Source organism: Schistocerca piceifrons, chromosome 7 (assembly GCF_021461385.2).
Source record: "Schistocerca piceifrons isolate TAMUIC-IGC-003096 chromosome 7, iqSchPice1.1, whole genome shotgun sequence".
Lineage (NCBI taxonomy): Eukaryota > Metazoa > Arthropoda > Insecta > Orthoptera > Acrididae > Schistocerca > Schistocerca piceifrons.
The window spans coordinates 580,052,780-580,066,194 of NC_060144.1; the positions used below are offsets into that span (position 1 = coordinate 580,052,780).

Consider the following 13,415-nt stretch of genomic DNA (forward strand, 5'->3'; position numbering starts at 1 on the left):
AGACCACAACAACAACAACACGACATTTTTACATATTTAACTGCTGGGCTGCTGTCAGTTGTTGAGTGTAGTATCCTCTTGTTTCTACAGTTTATTTGTTTTTCTACTGTGACATTACGTTAATGAATGAAGGATCGTATTCACCGTTTGTTGTGGTATATTTTATGGTTTCTGTTTCTTGTTGGAGTTCTGCATGTTGAAGTGGAAGTTTGTTGGCTCTTTGTAGCACTGATCCACTCGCAGCTTATTTGTGGGAGGGCGGTATGTATAGAAGAGTTCGATACAGTGGTCTATAACAGTACGATTTCTATCACCAACATTAAGAGACACTTACTACATGTGTTTTGATATTTTCATGTCAAGAAAATATATAGTGGCGTTGTCTTTGTACTTGAGGTGAATATTTTTATGCAGGTTATTGACAAGGCAAACCTACGTTTCTAGCACTTGTAGATTTCCAGAAAGCTTTCGGCAATGTTGACTGGAATACTCTCTTTCAAATTATGAAGATGGCAGGGGTAAAATACAGGGAGCGAAAGGCTATTTACAATTTGTACAGAAACTAGATGGCAGTTACAAGAGTCGAGGGACGTGAAAGAGAAGCAGTGGTTGGGAAGGGAGTGAAACAGGGGTGTAGCCTCTCCCCGATGTTATTCAATCTGTATATTGAGCAAAAAGTAAAGGAAACAAAAGAAAAATTCGGAGTAGGTATTAAAGCCCACGGAGAAGAAATGAAAACTTTGAGGTTCGCCGATGACATTGTAATTCTGTCAGAGACAGCAAAGGACTTGGAAGAGCAGATGAACGGAATGGACAGTGTCATGAATGGAGGATATAAGATGACCATCAACAAAAGCAAAACGAGGATAATGGAATGTAGTCGAATTAAGTCGGCTGATGCTGAGGGAATTAGATTAGGAAATGATACTCTTAAAGTAGTAAAGGAGTTTTGCTATTTGGGGAGCAAGATAACTGATGATGGTCGAAGTAGAGAGGATATAAAATGTAGACTGGCAATGGCAAGGAAAGCGTTTCTGAAGAAGAGAAATTTGTTGACATCGAGTATAGATTTAAGTGTCAGGAAGTCGTTTCTGAAAGTATTTGTATAGAGTGTAGCCATGTATGGAAGTGAAACATGGATGATAAATAGTTTGGACAAGAAGAGAATAGAGGCTTTTGAAATGTGGTGCTACAGAAGAATGGTTAAGATTAGATGAGTAGGTCACATAACTAATGAGGAGGTACTGAATACAATTGGGGAGAAGAGGAGTTTGTGGCACAACTTGACTAGAAGAAGGGATCGGTTCTGAGACATCAAGGGATCACCAATTTTATTCTGGAGGGCAGCGTGGAGGGTAAAAATCGTAGAGGGAGACCAAGAATGCACTAAGCAGTTTCAGAAGGATGTAGGCTGCAGTACGTACTGGGAGATGAAGCAGCTTGCAGAGGATAGAGTAGCATGGAGAGCTGCATCAAACCAGTCTCAGGACTAAAGACCACAACATCAACAACATTGAATTTATTTCCGTGAGTTTATTATTTCATTATGTGTTCCATCAAATAGAATGAAGGTGTCATCTATATACCTCTTACAGAATTTAAATTTCTGATATTAACGTTTAGTGATACCATTTCATTCTCTACACTGTTGATAAATATCTCTGTTAATAGGCCACTAAGATGCAACTCACTCCTAGCCCCAGGTCTTTCTTGTGAATTTTGTTGTTGAAAGAGGAGAAATTATGTGAGAGTAATAAATTAAGTACAACTGTGTATTTTCAGGTCTTTTCACTGTCTTGTTTTTCAATAGCTTCTTCCTTAATATCTCAACTGTTTCATTTAGAAGTACAGAGTGTGTGTGTGTGTGTGTGTGTGTGTGTGTGTGTGTGTGTGTGTGTGAACAGAACAATATTTGTTGCTAACCAATTGGTCAGTGTATTCGTAAATAATAGTCATGCCTTAAGTAGTGTATGTAGCGACCATGTCGTGAATCCTTTGCTATACTTTCAAAATTGGGTACTGGCTCTCCTTTCTACGGTCCTGTAGTCTATTAGTACTCGACATCATACATCGGCCACGATTTTTCTGTTTAATGGGCTGTGGTGAAGACTGACGAGTGGTGTCAGCGAGCATTAACAGATGGAGATTTCGGGGATGGCGTCATAGGAGCCGCTGGCGAGTTCAAAGAGAGTGCTCAGGCCTCACTGCTGACCTCTAACGTGCCGGCACCCTTGAAAGGTATGTGCTAAGGTCTGATCAGGGTAGCTCCAGAAAATAATTGGTACTTGCCAACCGCAAGGTGGAACGAGTATAATATCTTTGAGTACGAGGTTCTTTGATGGTTAAGAGAGTTGGGCACGCGCAGTAAAAAGCAGAAGGGTCGCAGGTAGGTGCCCCGAGAAAGCACACGTCTGCTTCCTCTGGGCACCTAGCTGCGACTCCTCGGTCTTTTACTGCACATGTCCAGCTCTCTTAACCATCAAAGATCCTCGTACTCAAGGATATTATACTCGTTCCACCTTGCGTTTGGCAACTACCTACTATTTTCTGGAGCTACCCTGATCAGATCTTAGCACATACCTTGCACCCTTCCTGCAACGCTTCTCACCTGAGAGCACCATGTCGAGGTAGGGCATGTCGGCGAGCGCCTCCAGGCTCAGCTCCTTCCCGTGCCTGCGCAGCGCGGTGTCCACCTGGAGCCGAGCCCGCGTCTGCACCTCGTGGTGGACGGCCAGCTGGTGCAGGCAGAAGGCGAGCGTGGCGGCCACCTTGTGGCGGCCCAGCATCAGCAGCATCATCACCTGCGACGCCAGCATGTCGCCGCCGAAGTCTGTGGCAGAGTGAGTGAGTGAGTCAGCGAGAGTCACCGGCCTGGCGCAGGTGAGCGACGATTTGCAAAAGAACAGCTTTAAAGCTGCATACAAATACTTTTAATCTGACCGGTGTTCGTGACTAGGAATAGTACACTGGCACCGAATGCAGTCAAGTCAGCATGAAGTACAACTGTCTAGCAGCTAATGATTACTTTCGTTGGAGGAAAATTTAAAAATACAAACACCCAAGGACAGCAGCCAATTGTAAAATGCGTAATTTATTGTATGTCTAGATTTCGACTCTAACACTGTCATCATTGGTGCATCCGTCAAGGTATTTTACTTTATTTTTATTTATTTATTGCCAAATTATAGACCTGTTACCTGATGTTCAAAACAGGTTGTACATCTTACAATATTCGTTTTTCATCTTTTTACAGTTTTCTTTTCTCTTGTTTTGCCTACAACATTTACAAAGAATGATACTTTTCAAAATAACAATAATTTAAGGTTGAAATATAAATAAAATTTTGTTGTTTTGTAAGAAGAATATAAAAAGACGATAGGATAGAGGAGAGATTTGTTAGTACCATCACCGAATGTGACTGACGGTGAATACCTCGGAATGGTCTCTTCGAGCCGTTGACCGCCAGTCACACACACACACACACACACACATACACAAATGGTTATTAGTAGAGAAATAATGTTCCATATCCTATTTATTACAAATCCTATATATTAACTACTTTAGGTGCCCATCCATGTACAGCATTTGGTGTTTTCGTGGCTAGATCGCCAGCACCTCATGCTTATTTACAGTCACATCTCAGCTTCCTCCTCCTCTTCCTCCTCATTGTCACTATTTTCGCTGTCACTGTGGGTATCGCTGTCCATACTCTGGAGATTGTTGTTATGCTCCACATAGGCATGTTTGCAATGTCGTTTCCGCATGTACTCTTCATGTATTTTTTTTTTTTAAATACTGTTTGTCAGTGCTTTTAATTGTGCCCATTGTTCTTCGTCTCTTACTGCTGTGTATACATCTATGTCTGTATCTGTGTAATCTAAGTGTAGTGTATGTCTATTTTTTGCGTATTGCCCGCACAAAAAGACAGTGCGTTCTGTGGAACCTTCTTCCCCGCATGTGCATGTAGGTGTCTGCCTCAGACTCACGCGTTTTAAGTGCGTGGGATAAGGTCCGTGCCCGGTTAAGAAATGTACCATAACGCGGCTGGGATCGATATGTCTCATTCTCAACCGCTCGCTTATCGCTTATGTCAGGGAGGAAGTCGTGCAGCCTACGTCCCTTATCACTTACATCCCACTCACCTTGCCATGTATCCAAACGCCAACTTTTAAGGTGACGTATCGTCTCTATCGGCAGACCGGTTATTGTGTACACCTTATCTAGTTTCCCCACCTTCAACCAGTACCTTGCAGCTCTGTATTTGATCGTGATATCTATGGGGCATATTCCGAGCACCACAAACAGTGCATCCCCTGAGGTGATACCGAAGGCTCCAGATAGCCTAAGTAGGACACTTCTCTGCCCTCGTCTGACGGATGCTATGTTGGTGACCACGTTCAGTCAATGTGCCCAAGTGCTAGCTGCAAAGCTGAGTACTGATTCGAAGAGCGCACAGTGGTATGTACGTATGACTGGTAGAGGTAGTCTGTACTGTTTTGAATTTAGCCTCACCAGTTTGTGTAGGATTTTTTCTGCTTTGTCTGTTGTTAGCCTTATGTGTTCGCGGATATTCAATTTTTCATCTATCCACCAGGGTAGCCGAAAGCACTAATGCGCTGCTTCCTGGACTCGGGTAGGCGTGCTGGCCCCGGACCGAATACACCCGGCGGATTAAAGGCGAGGGCCGGTATGCCGGCCAGCCTGGATATGGCTTTTAGGCGGTTTTCCACATCTCGCTAGGTGATTAACAGGCTGGTACCCGCTTTACGTCTCAGTTACACGACTCACAGACATTTGGAACACGTTCACACTCCCGCACAGCGTACACTAGACACAGAAAGCTGGGGTAAATTCATTCCATCCAAGGGGGTTTGGTGTGATGGTTGGAAGGGCATGCGGCCACCCTCTGCAGTTAACACTGCCAAATCAATAGTAACAAGGCCGTCCCCGCATTGCAGCGCAAATAAGGCCTCAACCAAAAGTAAAAGTATTGTCATCATTGGTTCATTTACCAAACAGTCCTAACGTGTCAGAGCATAACATACGACAAAATTACAGTAGCCATCACATGGGAGACACAGGTTATAGTCTACATTTTGGCACTTTATTTTATAGGTCCGTCTTGATTACATTTTTTTTTTTCACTATGTCCAGTTTCGACCACTGCCATCTTCAGATCATAAAATATTCTGATCCAGTATCAACGTCAAACTAAATATGTATGTAGGGGAACTCGGGGCAGAACGGGATAGCAGGGCTCAATGGGAAATTGCTCTTTTCTAGACTACACAGTGCTGCAACCTGTTGTATGGGCACGTAACTATTTCTCCGAATGGAACGGAAGTTAGGGTAGCAATTTTTATTTAGTTTGAAGTGCCAGATCTAAGTGAGTTGTTGTCCGACACGTTACCGCTTGCGTTGTTCTAAGGTTTGGTGAATTTCAACGCCAGGTAAGCTGTTAATTGTATGCCCTAAAATGACACATTCCCTTAAAGTGCATTCCATTTGTTACACTTAAGTTATTTAATGCGTTTAAATAAGTCAGTTATTACACTCCATAAAAGTTGTTAACCTCAAAAGTGCTCTTGGGACGGAACGGGACGTGGCAGATTGGGATAGTGTCCCGTTCTGCCCCGTCATATTTTGATGCAAGTAGAAAACAAACTGTATTCTTTTTTCTTTCCCCCTTGCTGTTCCAGATGGTGCTAACTTACAGGAAAAAGACTGATAGACAACAATGGGACGTAAAATCGATGGAAATGGCAATTTCAGCCGTTTCATCTTCCCAAATGGGATTTTTAAAAGCATCTGAGCAGTTCAAAGTACCGAAATCAACATTTCAAATATGTCTTCCTAAAGCTACGAATAATCCTGACTACATAATTGACAAATCAGATGCGAAATTTGAAAAGGTGTTCACCACAGAACAAGAACATGAGCTGGTAACATATCTCAAGTCAATGGAAAGCAGACTTTTTGGTCTAACAATGAACGATCTCAGATCACTAGCCTATCAACTAGCCGAAAGAAATGGCTTACCACACAAATTTGACAAACAAACTTGTCTAGCCGGATAAGACTGGGTTAAAGGATTTATTACGAGGTATCCTACACTGATGATGGAGAAAAGAGAATCAGAGAGAGAGAGAGAGAGGATGCTGAGTGTCTCTACCGTGGGGACTTCTACTCCGTTTCTAATGAGGGCTGGGTCGCATGACAGAGGTGTTTCAAGTGGGCACACAATTCATGCGCTGGCATAGACAGTGAAGATGAAGAGGACATACTTATTTGTGACCATCGTCGAAAGGACTAGTAGTTAGTGGTTTGGTGGTTATTAAGCATTGTACATTTTTCAGAATGACATTAAAATATTCTCGTATTTTGAAGAATGACTTTTCAACTGTTTAAATTACACATTCCTTAGTCTGAATTGCCTTTTATACAATATTTTGTCATAGTTTAATACGATATTCGTAGTTCAAATTCAATGATTATGCAATAATTTAAGAAAAAATAACCTTATCCCATTCTGCCCCGTGGGTGGGGCGGAACGGGAAATATGCAAGAATTTCTTTGAAAAATAGTAAAAAATGCAAAATGTATTGTTTTAAGTGATTTTAAAATAAGGTACATTAGGTTACACTTCATGGTGGTTTTTTTTATAACTTTAAGAAGTGTTTCCTTGTGTTGCCTTATTTTATACACCAGACGAGTGTAACCTCTATGTTTGCGAGTTAGAGTAATGATGGTGTACGCTAACGTGGAAAACTTGTTTGAGCAGCAATTGCCGACATGGTGTAGCTGAGGCGGAATAAGGGGAACCAGCCTGCATTCGCCGAGGCAGATGGAAAACCGCCTAAAAACCATCCACAGACTGGTTGGTTCACCGGATCTTGACACAAGTCCGCCAGGCGGACGCGTGCCAGGGACCAAGTGCTCCTTCCCACTCCAGAAGGCCGTGCGTTAGACCGCTCGGCTATCCGGGCGGGCTTGACGTTGATACTACATGAGAACATTTTATGATTTGAAGATGGCAGTGACCGAAACCGGTCACAGTGATAAAAAAAGAGAACAATGTGATCAAGATAGACCTCTAAAATAAAGTGCCAAAAACATCACCACGGACTCATTTTTCGACTTTATGTCTTCAATTGATATAGCCTAAATCTAGATCTAAAATAAATTACATATTTTGCGACTGACTGCTGCAATTTCTTCAGTTTGAATATTCAACAATCACTGCGGACACAGGTATACAATGGATGCCAACTTCATGAAAACACGAAGAAGGAACGCAGCTGCTGTGTGGTACGCATAATGCTACTGGATTTATTGATGGAAGGATAAGATTTTCGATGATGGTGTGGTCTCGAACATCAGTCAAACAATAAACATAAACAAAAGTTATAAGCGAATTAAAGGTGTTGTTTTGGAATCTGTCATACATAAAGTACATGGGAGTTGCAGAGCCCCGTATATTCCAAATGTTTGTACTTGCTCAGAACGCATTTCGGATGATGGACTTCTACCCAGCAGCATTTTACACGATTTTCTTTAAGTAACCACAATATATACGAAACCAACGGACAACAGTAAGAACAGAGGACCGAGAGAAAACTACTCACACCAGGAGTAGTTAAGACAGCAGTTATTGTCGAGTTCTATTCAAGCTACATGTGAAAAAGAAACTCATGGAAATAAAAAGAAGGTTGAGAAGTGTAATTAGAATTCAAGGTGAGCAGGTATCACATGTTACAGTTCACCGACGACATAGCCTTTCCCAGTGAAAGTGATTCATAAGTGCCGCTTTTCAATAGAGTGAACAATCCGTTGGTCTGGTAAGGGGTGAACATGGTGGCAGCCAGTCAAGGAATATTTTAGTGAATTGGTTTAAAAAAATGTATTGCAAAGGCCCAGTCAAATTTTTACAAGTCTACTCCCAGAGGAACTTACGCTGTGCCTACGTGACACAAGTTTCCTGTCTTTCAAAACCGAGGCAGTTCTGTCCAGTTGAAACTGCTGACAAGAGACGTCTTGAGCCCTCTGCTGAAACTGCTGGCGAATTCACGCCATTGGTTTTAGCCAATAGCGTGCGCGGAATACCGATCACGTGTGTGGGCGCTGGAGTAGTCTGCGGTGCAGAACACAATTGTTTCTCTCTCTTGTACTCCAGACCTCGAGCAGAACAGACGTCTTCTTGGAAGGCAGATCCTTTCGCTCTCCTTTTCACGACCGGCCACCAACGTTAAGTTAACATGAACCACTTCCCCTTCCGTTGCCCACTTCAATTAATTGTTCGACCTCCTAGACTGGCCTAAACCTGGTAACTTCCGACCCTAGGCGCGCCCCTTGTACACCTCTTTACTGTACCTAATTTCCTTTTTTTTCATTGAACGGTAGCTCTGGATGCCCACTCTCTAATCCTGAACGCTCGACCTCCTGCATCCTGTCGTCACGAGGCATATGTGTAAGTAGGCTGTTTAGGTTTTTATGTTGGTAACGCCACGTAGCGCTCTGTATGAAAATCACTGACTGTGCTGTATGAAGTCTGTGGCTGGTTGGCATTGTTGGAATAGTCGCTATTGTAGTGTTGGGCAGTTGGATATGAACAGCGCGTAGCGTTGCGCAATTGGAGGTGAGCCGCCAGCAGTGGTGGATGTGGGGAGTGAGACGGTGGAGTTTTGAGAGCGGATGGTCTGGACGTGTGTCCAGCAGAGAGAGTAAATTTGTAAGACTGGATGTCATGAACGTATATATATATTACGACTTTTGAACACTATTAAGCTGGCAGTATTGGCGCTCGCTGTATTGCAGCAGTTCGAAAACGAAGATTTTTGTGAGGTAAGTGATCCATGAAAGGTATAGATTATTGTTGGTCAGGGCCATTCTTTTGCAGGGATTTTTGAAAGTCAGATTACGTTGCGCTAAAAATATTGTGTGTCAGTTTAAGCACAGTCTTTTATAATTTTTCTAAGGGGACGTTTCATATGTGACAACCGCCTCCCCCCTTTCCCAAACCCTGTACACATTTACAGGGGTCAACACCTATTCGTCACCATCGATTTCGTCCACATTTATAGTATACGCAGGGCTTGGCCAGAAATGAAAGTGACAAAGTGGGAGCTCCAGATGGCACTTACGGCGAAGGTCGGGCCAGGTAAGAGCCATTTATGTCAGACTGATCGCCATGCAGTGGATGGAGCAGCAGGAAGAGTACGAAATGGTGATGGGAGGGTAGTGGGATTCAGGCACTGCGTGAAACTTCTTTCATTTTCCATTTTTACGTTACATACACTGCCAGTGAATGCTTAATTTACTGCATTTGATGTGATGAAACCCTACGTGCAGCAGAAGAAGTTTCTTCAGTTAATTGACTCAGGGGAAGGATATACATATCCACAACTGTTCGACGAGATTCTCCAGATGTAGGAGGACTGCCATCGTGCAATATTGGTTTCCCCCATATGTGTACTACAAGTACAACCCAGAGATATCTGTTTCCATCGGTATCTAATGAATTTGATCAAAAAGTATCAAAACTGCCCTTATCTCGTCGAGACAGAAGAATAAACCACATCCCGGCAAGACTGCATCACAATGCATTTCACTTTACGTCACCAGCTATCCTCACCAATATTTTCCGAAATGATGCACTGCGCGTGGCTTGCTCCCAAACTGTGCGATAGACAGAATCTTTTATGGATGTAGATGAAGCTTGTTTCTGTATAAGACAGCCATATAGCTCTAAGAATGCGGCGTTTGTAACCTGCGCATGATGCCAAGAAAATTACCACTTGTCCTGTTTTTACGATGAATATTACAATAGCACGTGCAAATTATCAACTGTAAGATAATAAAGATATCTAATTTTATGTGCTAAGTCCCCATGTACGCTTTATAATCATCATCATCAGTTATCTTTGCCTCTCGATTTTCTGCGATCCATTGCTTCCTTCTTAAGGCTGCTGTATGTTGTACCGTCCATCATGTCATCCAGTATCTGGAATCTCTTCCTTCCTCGCTTCCTTTCCCCTTCTACATAACCTTCTAAAAATGTTTTTATCAGTCCGTCATTCTTTCTTAATATATACCCAATCCGATTTCTTTTTCTTCTCTTTATTATATCTAGTAACTGTCTTTTCTCTCCCACTCTTCTCAGTACCTCTTCATTTCTTACTCTGTCCATCCAACTTATTCTTTCCATCTTCCGCCATGTCCAGATCTCAAAAGCCTCCAGCCTTTCTCTGTCTTTTTTCCTCATAGTACACGTTTCAGCGCCATATAGAAGAACACATTTTATGAGTCTCTTTCTGAGTTCTCTGTCCAGACCGCTGCAGAAGATTCTCCTTTTCTTATAAAACGCCTCTTTTGCTATTGCTATCCTTGTTTTAATTTCTGTGGTGCACTTCAAGTCGGTGTCTATCCTGCTTCCAAGATACTTAAAATTTTGCACCTGTTCTAGTGTTTCTCCATTCAGCACAATTTTTATTTCCTTATTTCCTCCTATTGCCAATACTTTTGTTTTATTTGTGTTAATTTTCATTCCATATTTTTTTCCGTTAGTTGCAATGGTGTCCACCAAATCCTGTAATTCTTTTTCCCCTGTGGCTAGAAGGACCATGTCATCAGCAAATCTCAAACACCCTACTCTTCTTCCTCCAATTTCTACTCCTTTGTCATCTAATGAGCATTGGTCAATCATATTTTCCAAGTACAGGTTGAAAAGAGTAGGTGATAAACAGCATCCTTGTCTTACTCCTTTCCCTAGTCTGATCCAGTTTGTACTTTCTCCTCTCACTTTAACTGAAACTTTTTGATTAAGGTATAATGAGTTTATAAGTCTTCTGGTTTTCCAGTCCACTCTCTTTTCCCTCATAATAGTCGCCAGCTTGTTCCAAACCACATTGTCAAATGCCTTTTCTAAATCGATGAAGCACATGTATAGGTCTCTTCCTTTTTCAATAAACCTTTCTCCCAAGATTCGTAGGAGCCCTATTGCATCTCTGGTGCCCGTATTCCGTCTAAAGCCAAACTGCTCCTCGCCGAGATTCTCCTCTATTACTTTTTCAAGTCTTTTATTAATTATTCTTAACATCACTTTGGCTGCATGTGAAATGAGGCTGATTGTCCTGTGCTCGCTGCATTTCTTGGTTCCTTGTTTTTTCGGTAATGGAATCATTACTGTTGTCAAAAAGTCCTCAGGCCATTCACCACTGTCATATATTTTATTACATAACCTCAATATTTCTCTTATTCCATTGTGGTTCAAGCATTTCAGTACTTCTCCCGGTATTGTATCTGTACCTAATGCTTTGCCATTTTTCATTGCAGCAATGGCAGACTTTACTTCTTCCATTATGGTGATCGGTCCTTTCTCTTCATCACTTACACTGTTGTGTCATTCAAGTTCCAGAGTTTCTGGTTTGCTATTTGTGTCATATAGCTCTTTTATATATTCTTCCCATCTCTGGAGGACATCATCACGATCTTTGTACACTACCTCTTCGTCTTTACTCAAAATTTCCATAGTAGCACTTCCTGCTCTGTTTTGTTCCCATGTCATAGTCTCTACTCTGTTGTATAGTAAGTCATATCTTCCCTTCCTGTCCAGTTCTTCAATTTCATCACATTCTTCTTTTAGCCATTTTTTCCTAGCCTGCTCTGTTTCTCTTCGCAGTTCGTTATTTACCCTTCGGTATATCTTTCTTGCATCTTCAGTGTTCTTGTTTTTCAATTTTCTTCTCTCCTCTATCTTGGAAATCATTTCTTGTGTGACCCATGGTTTTTTTGACCTTTTCCCTTTTACAAATCCTATATTTTGCTGTCCTGCTTTAATGATTCCTTCTTTCAGCATATTCCGGTACTCGTTGGCATTATCAGGTGCTTCTTTGTCTCGCAATGTGTTTAGAAAGTCCCGAGACAGCATTTCTGTAATTTGTTCTTTGTTGGACCTTATCTTCTCTAAATCCCACTTCTTCACCATGGTCGCCTTTTTCAGTTTTTTTTCATTCTTATTTCTATTTCTGCCATAAGTAAGTTGTGGTCACTATTAATATCTGCACCTGGTAATGTGTGCACCTTCTTGATTCCATTCCTGTATCTTTCTTCTACCAGTATAAAATCGATTTGGTTTCTGTATTTATCCCCAGGTGATTTCCAAGTGTAGAACCTCCTCTTATGGTTCTTGAACCATGTGTTTGCCGCTATCAGCTGCATTTCCCTGCAGAAGTCAATTAAGCATTCACCTCTGTCATTTCTCTTTCCTAGACCATGACTGCCTGCTATGTTTCCCTCTTTCCCTTCTCCCACAATGGCGTTCCAGTCTCCCATTACTATTTTGCAGCATTTTTTATTTATGACCTGGAATGTCAGAACTCTGCTACAAGCAGGAAAACTAGAAAACCTTAAAAGAGAGATGGAAAAGAATCATATGGACCTCGTAGGAGTTGCTGAGGCAAGATGGAATGGACATGGAGAGTTGCAGTCAGATGAATATGTGTTCTGCTACTCAGGAGGAGAAGTAAAAGGAATTAATGGAGTAGGAATGATTATGACAAAGGTATTGGCTAAATGTGTGGAATATGTAGACTATGCAAATGACCGGGTTATTGGTGTAAAGCTGAAAGGAGCACAAAAAGATTTACTGATTGTCCAGGTGTATATGCCAACTTCAGAACATGATGACCAAATTGTAGAGGAAACGTACAATGTAATAGAGAGAATAATGGACGAAAATAAAAAATGCTGCAAAATAGTAATGGGAGACTGGAACGCTTTATAATACGTGTCTTGAAAGGCAGGCCGGGGTGGTCGAGCGGTTCTAGGCGCTACATTCTGGAACCGTGCGACCGCTATGGTCGCAGGTTCGAATCCTACCTCGGGCATGGATGTGTGTGATGCCCTTAGGTTAGTTAGGTTTAAGTGGTTCTAAGTTCTAGGGGACTGATTACCTTAGGAGTTAAGTCCCATAGTGCTCAGAGCCATTTGAACCATTTTTTGTCCTGAACGTTAATGAACAATCTCACAGTTTCATTTGTATTTTCGTACCTGTTTTGAAAATACTAATGAAAACAATATATTGATCAGTATTTCGGTCAATTTGCAGTGTAAGTAACGTAAATACTGAAAATAAAAGGAAAAGTGTCCACAGAGGAACTCGATGCCACTATCCTGGGATTACCATTCTGTACTCTTTCCGCCAACCGCCGCCAGGAAACTGCGCTAAAATTAGTGGCTCGTGTTTCTGCCGACCAGCGTCATAAAAATGTTATTCTTTTCCAAACAGTTGGCCATCCAGAGCTCTCACTTCGGTCAGTTTCATTTCTGGCCAGACCCTACATATATCATAAAATTGGACGAAATGGATGGTGACGAGTAGGCGCCGTCCTCTTATGAGAGTAAACTGAGAAACG

At 41.9% G+C, this 13,415-nt stretch overlaps 1 protein-coding gene across 1 annotated transcript in view; it reads right to left on the reverse strand.

Moving 5' to 3' along the window:
- LOC124709093 overlaps positions 1 to 13,415 on the reverse strand; it is a 213,592-nt gene that overhangs the window by 146,433 nt on the left and 53,744 nt on the right. Inside the window, exon 4 of the mRNA XM_047240741.1 lies at positions 2,609 to 2,830. Coding sequence (XP_047096697.1) covers positions 2,609 to 2,830 — 222 coding nt within the window. The remainder of the gene's footprint in view (positions 1 to 2,608; positions 2,831 to 13,415) is intronic.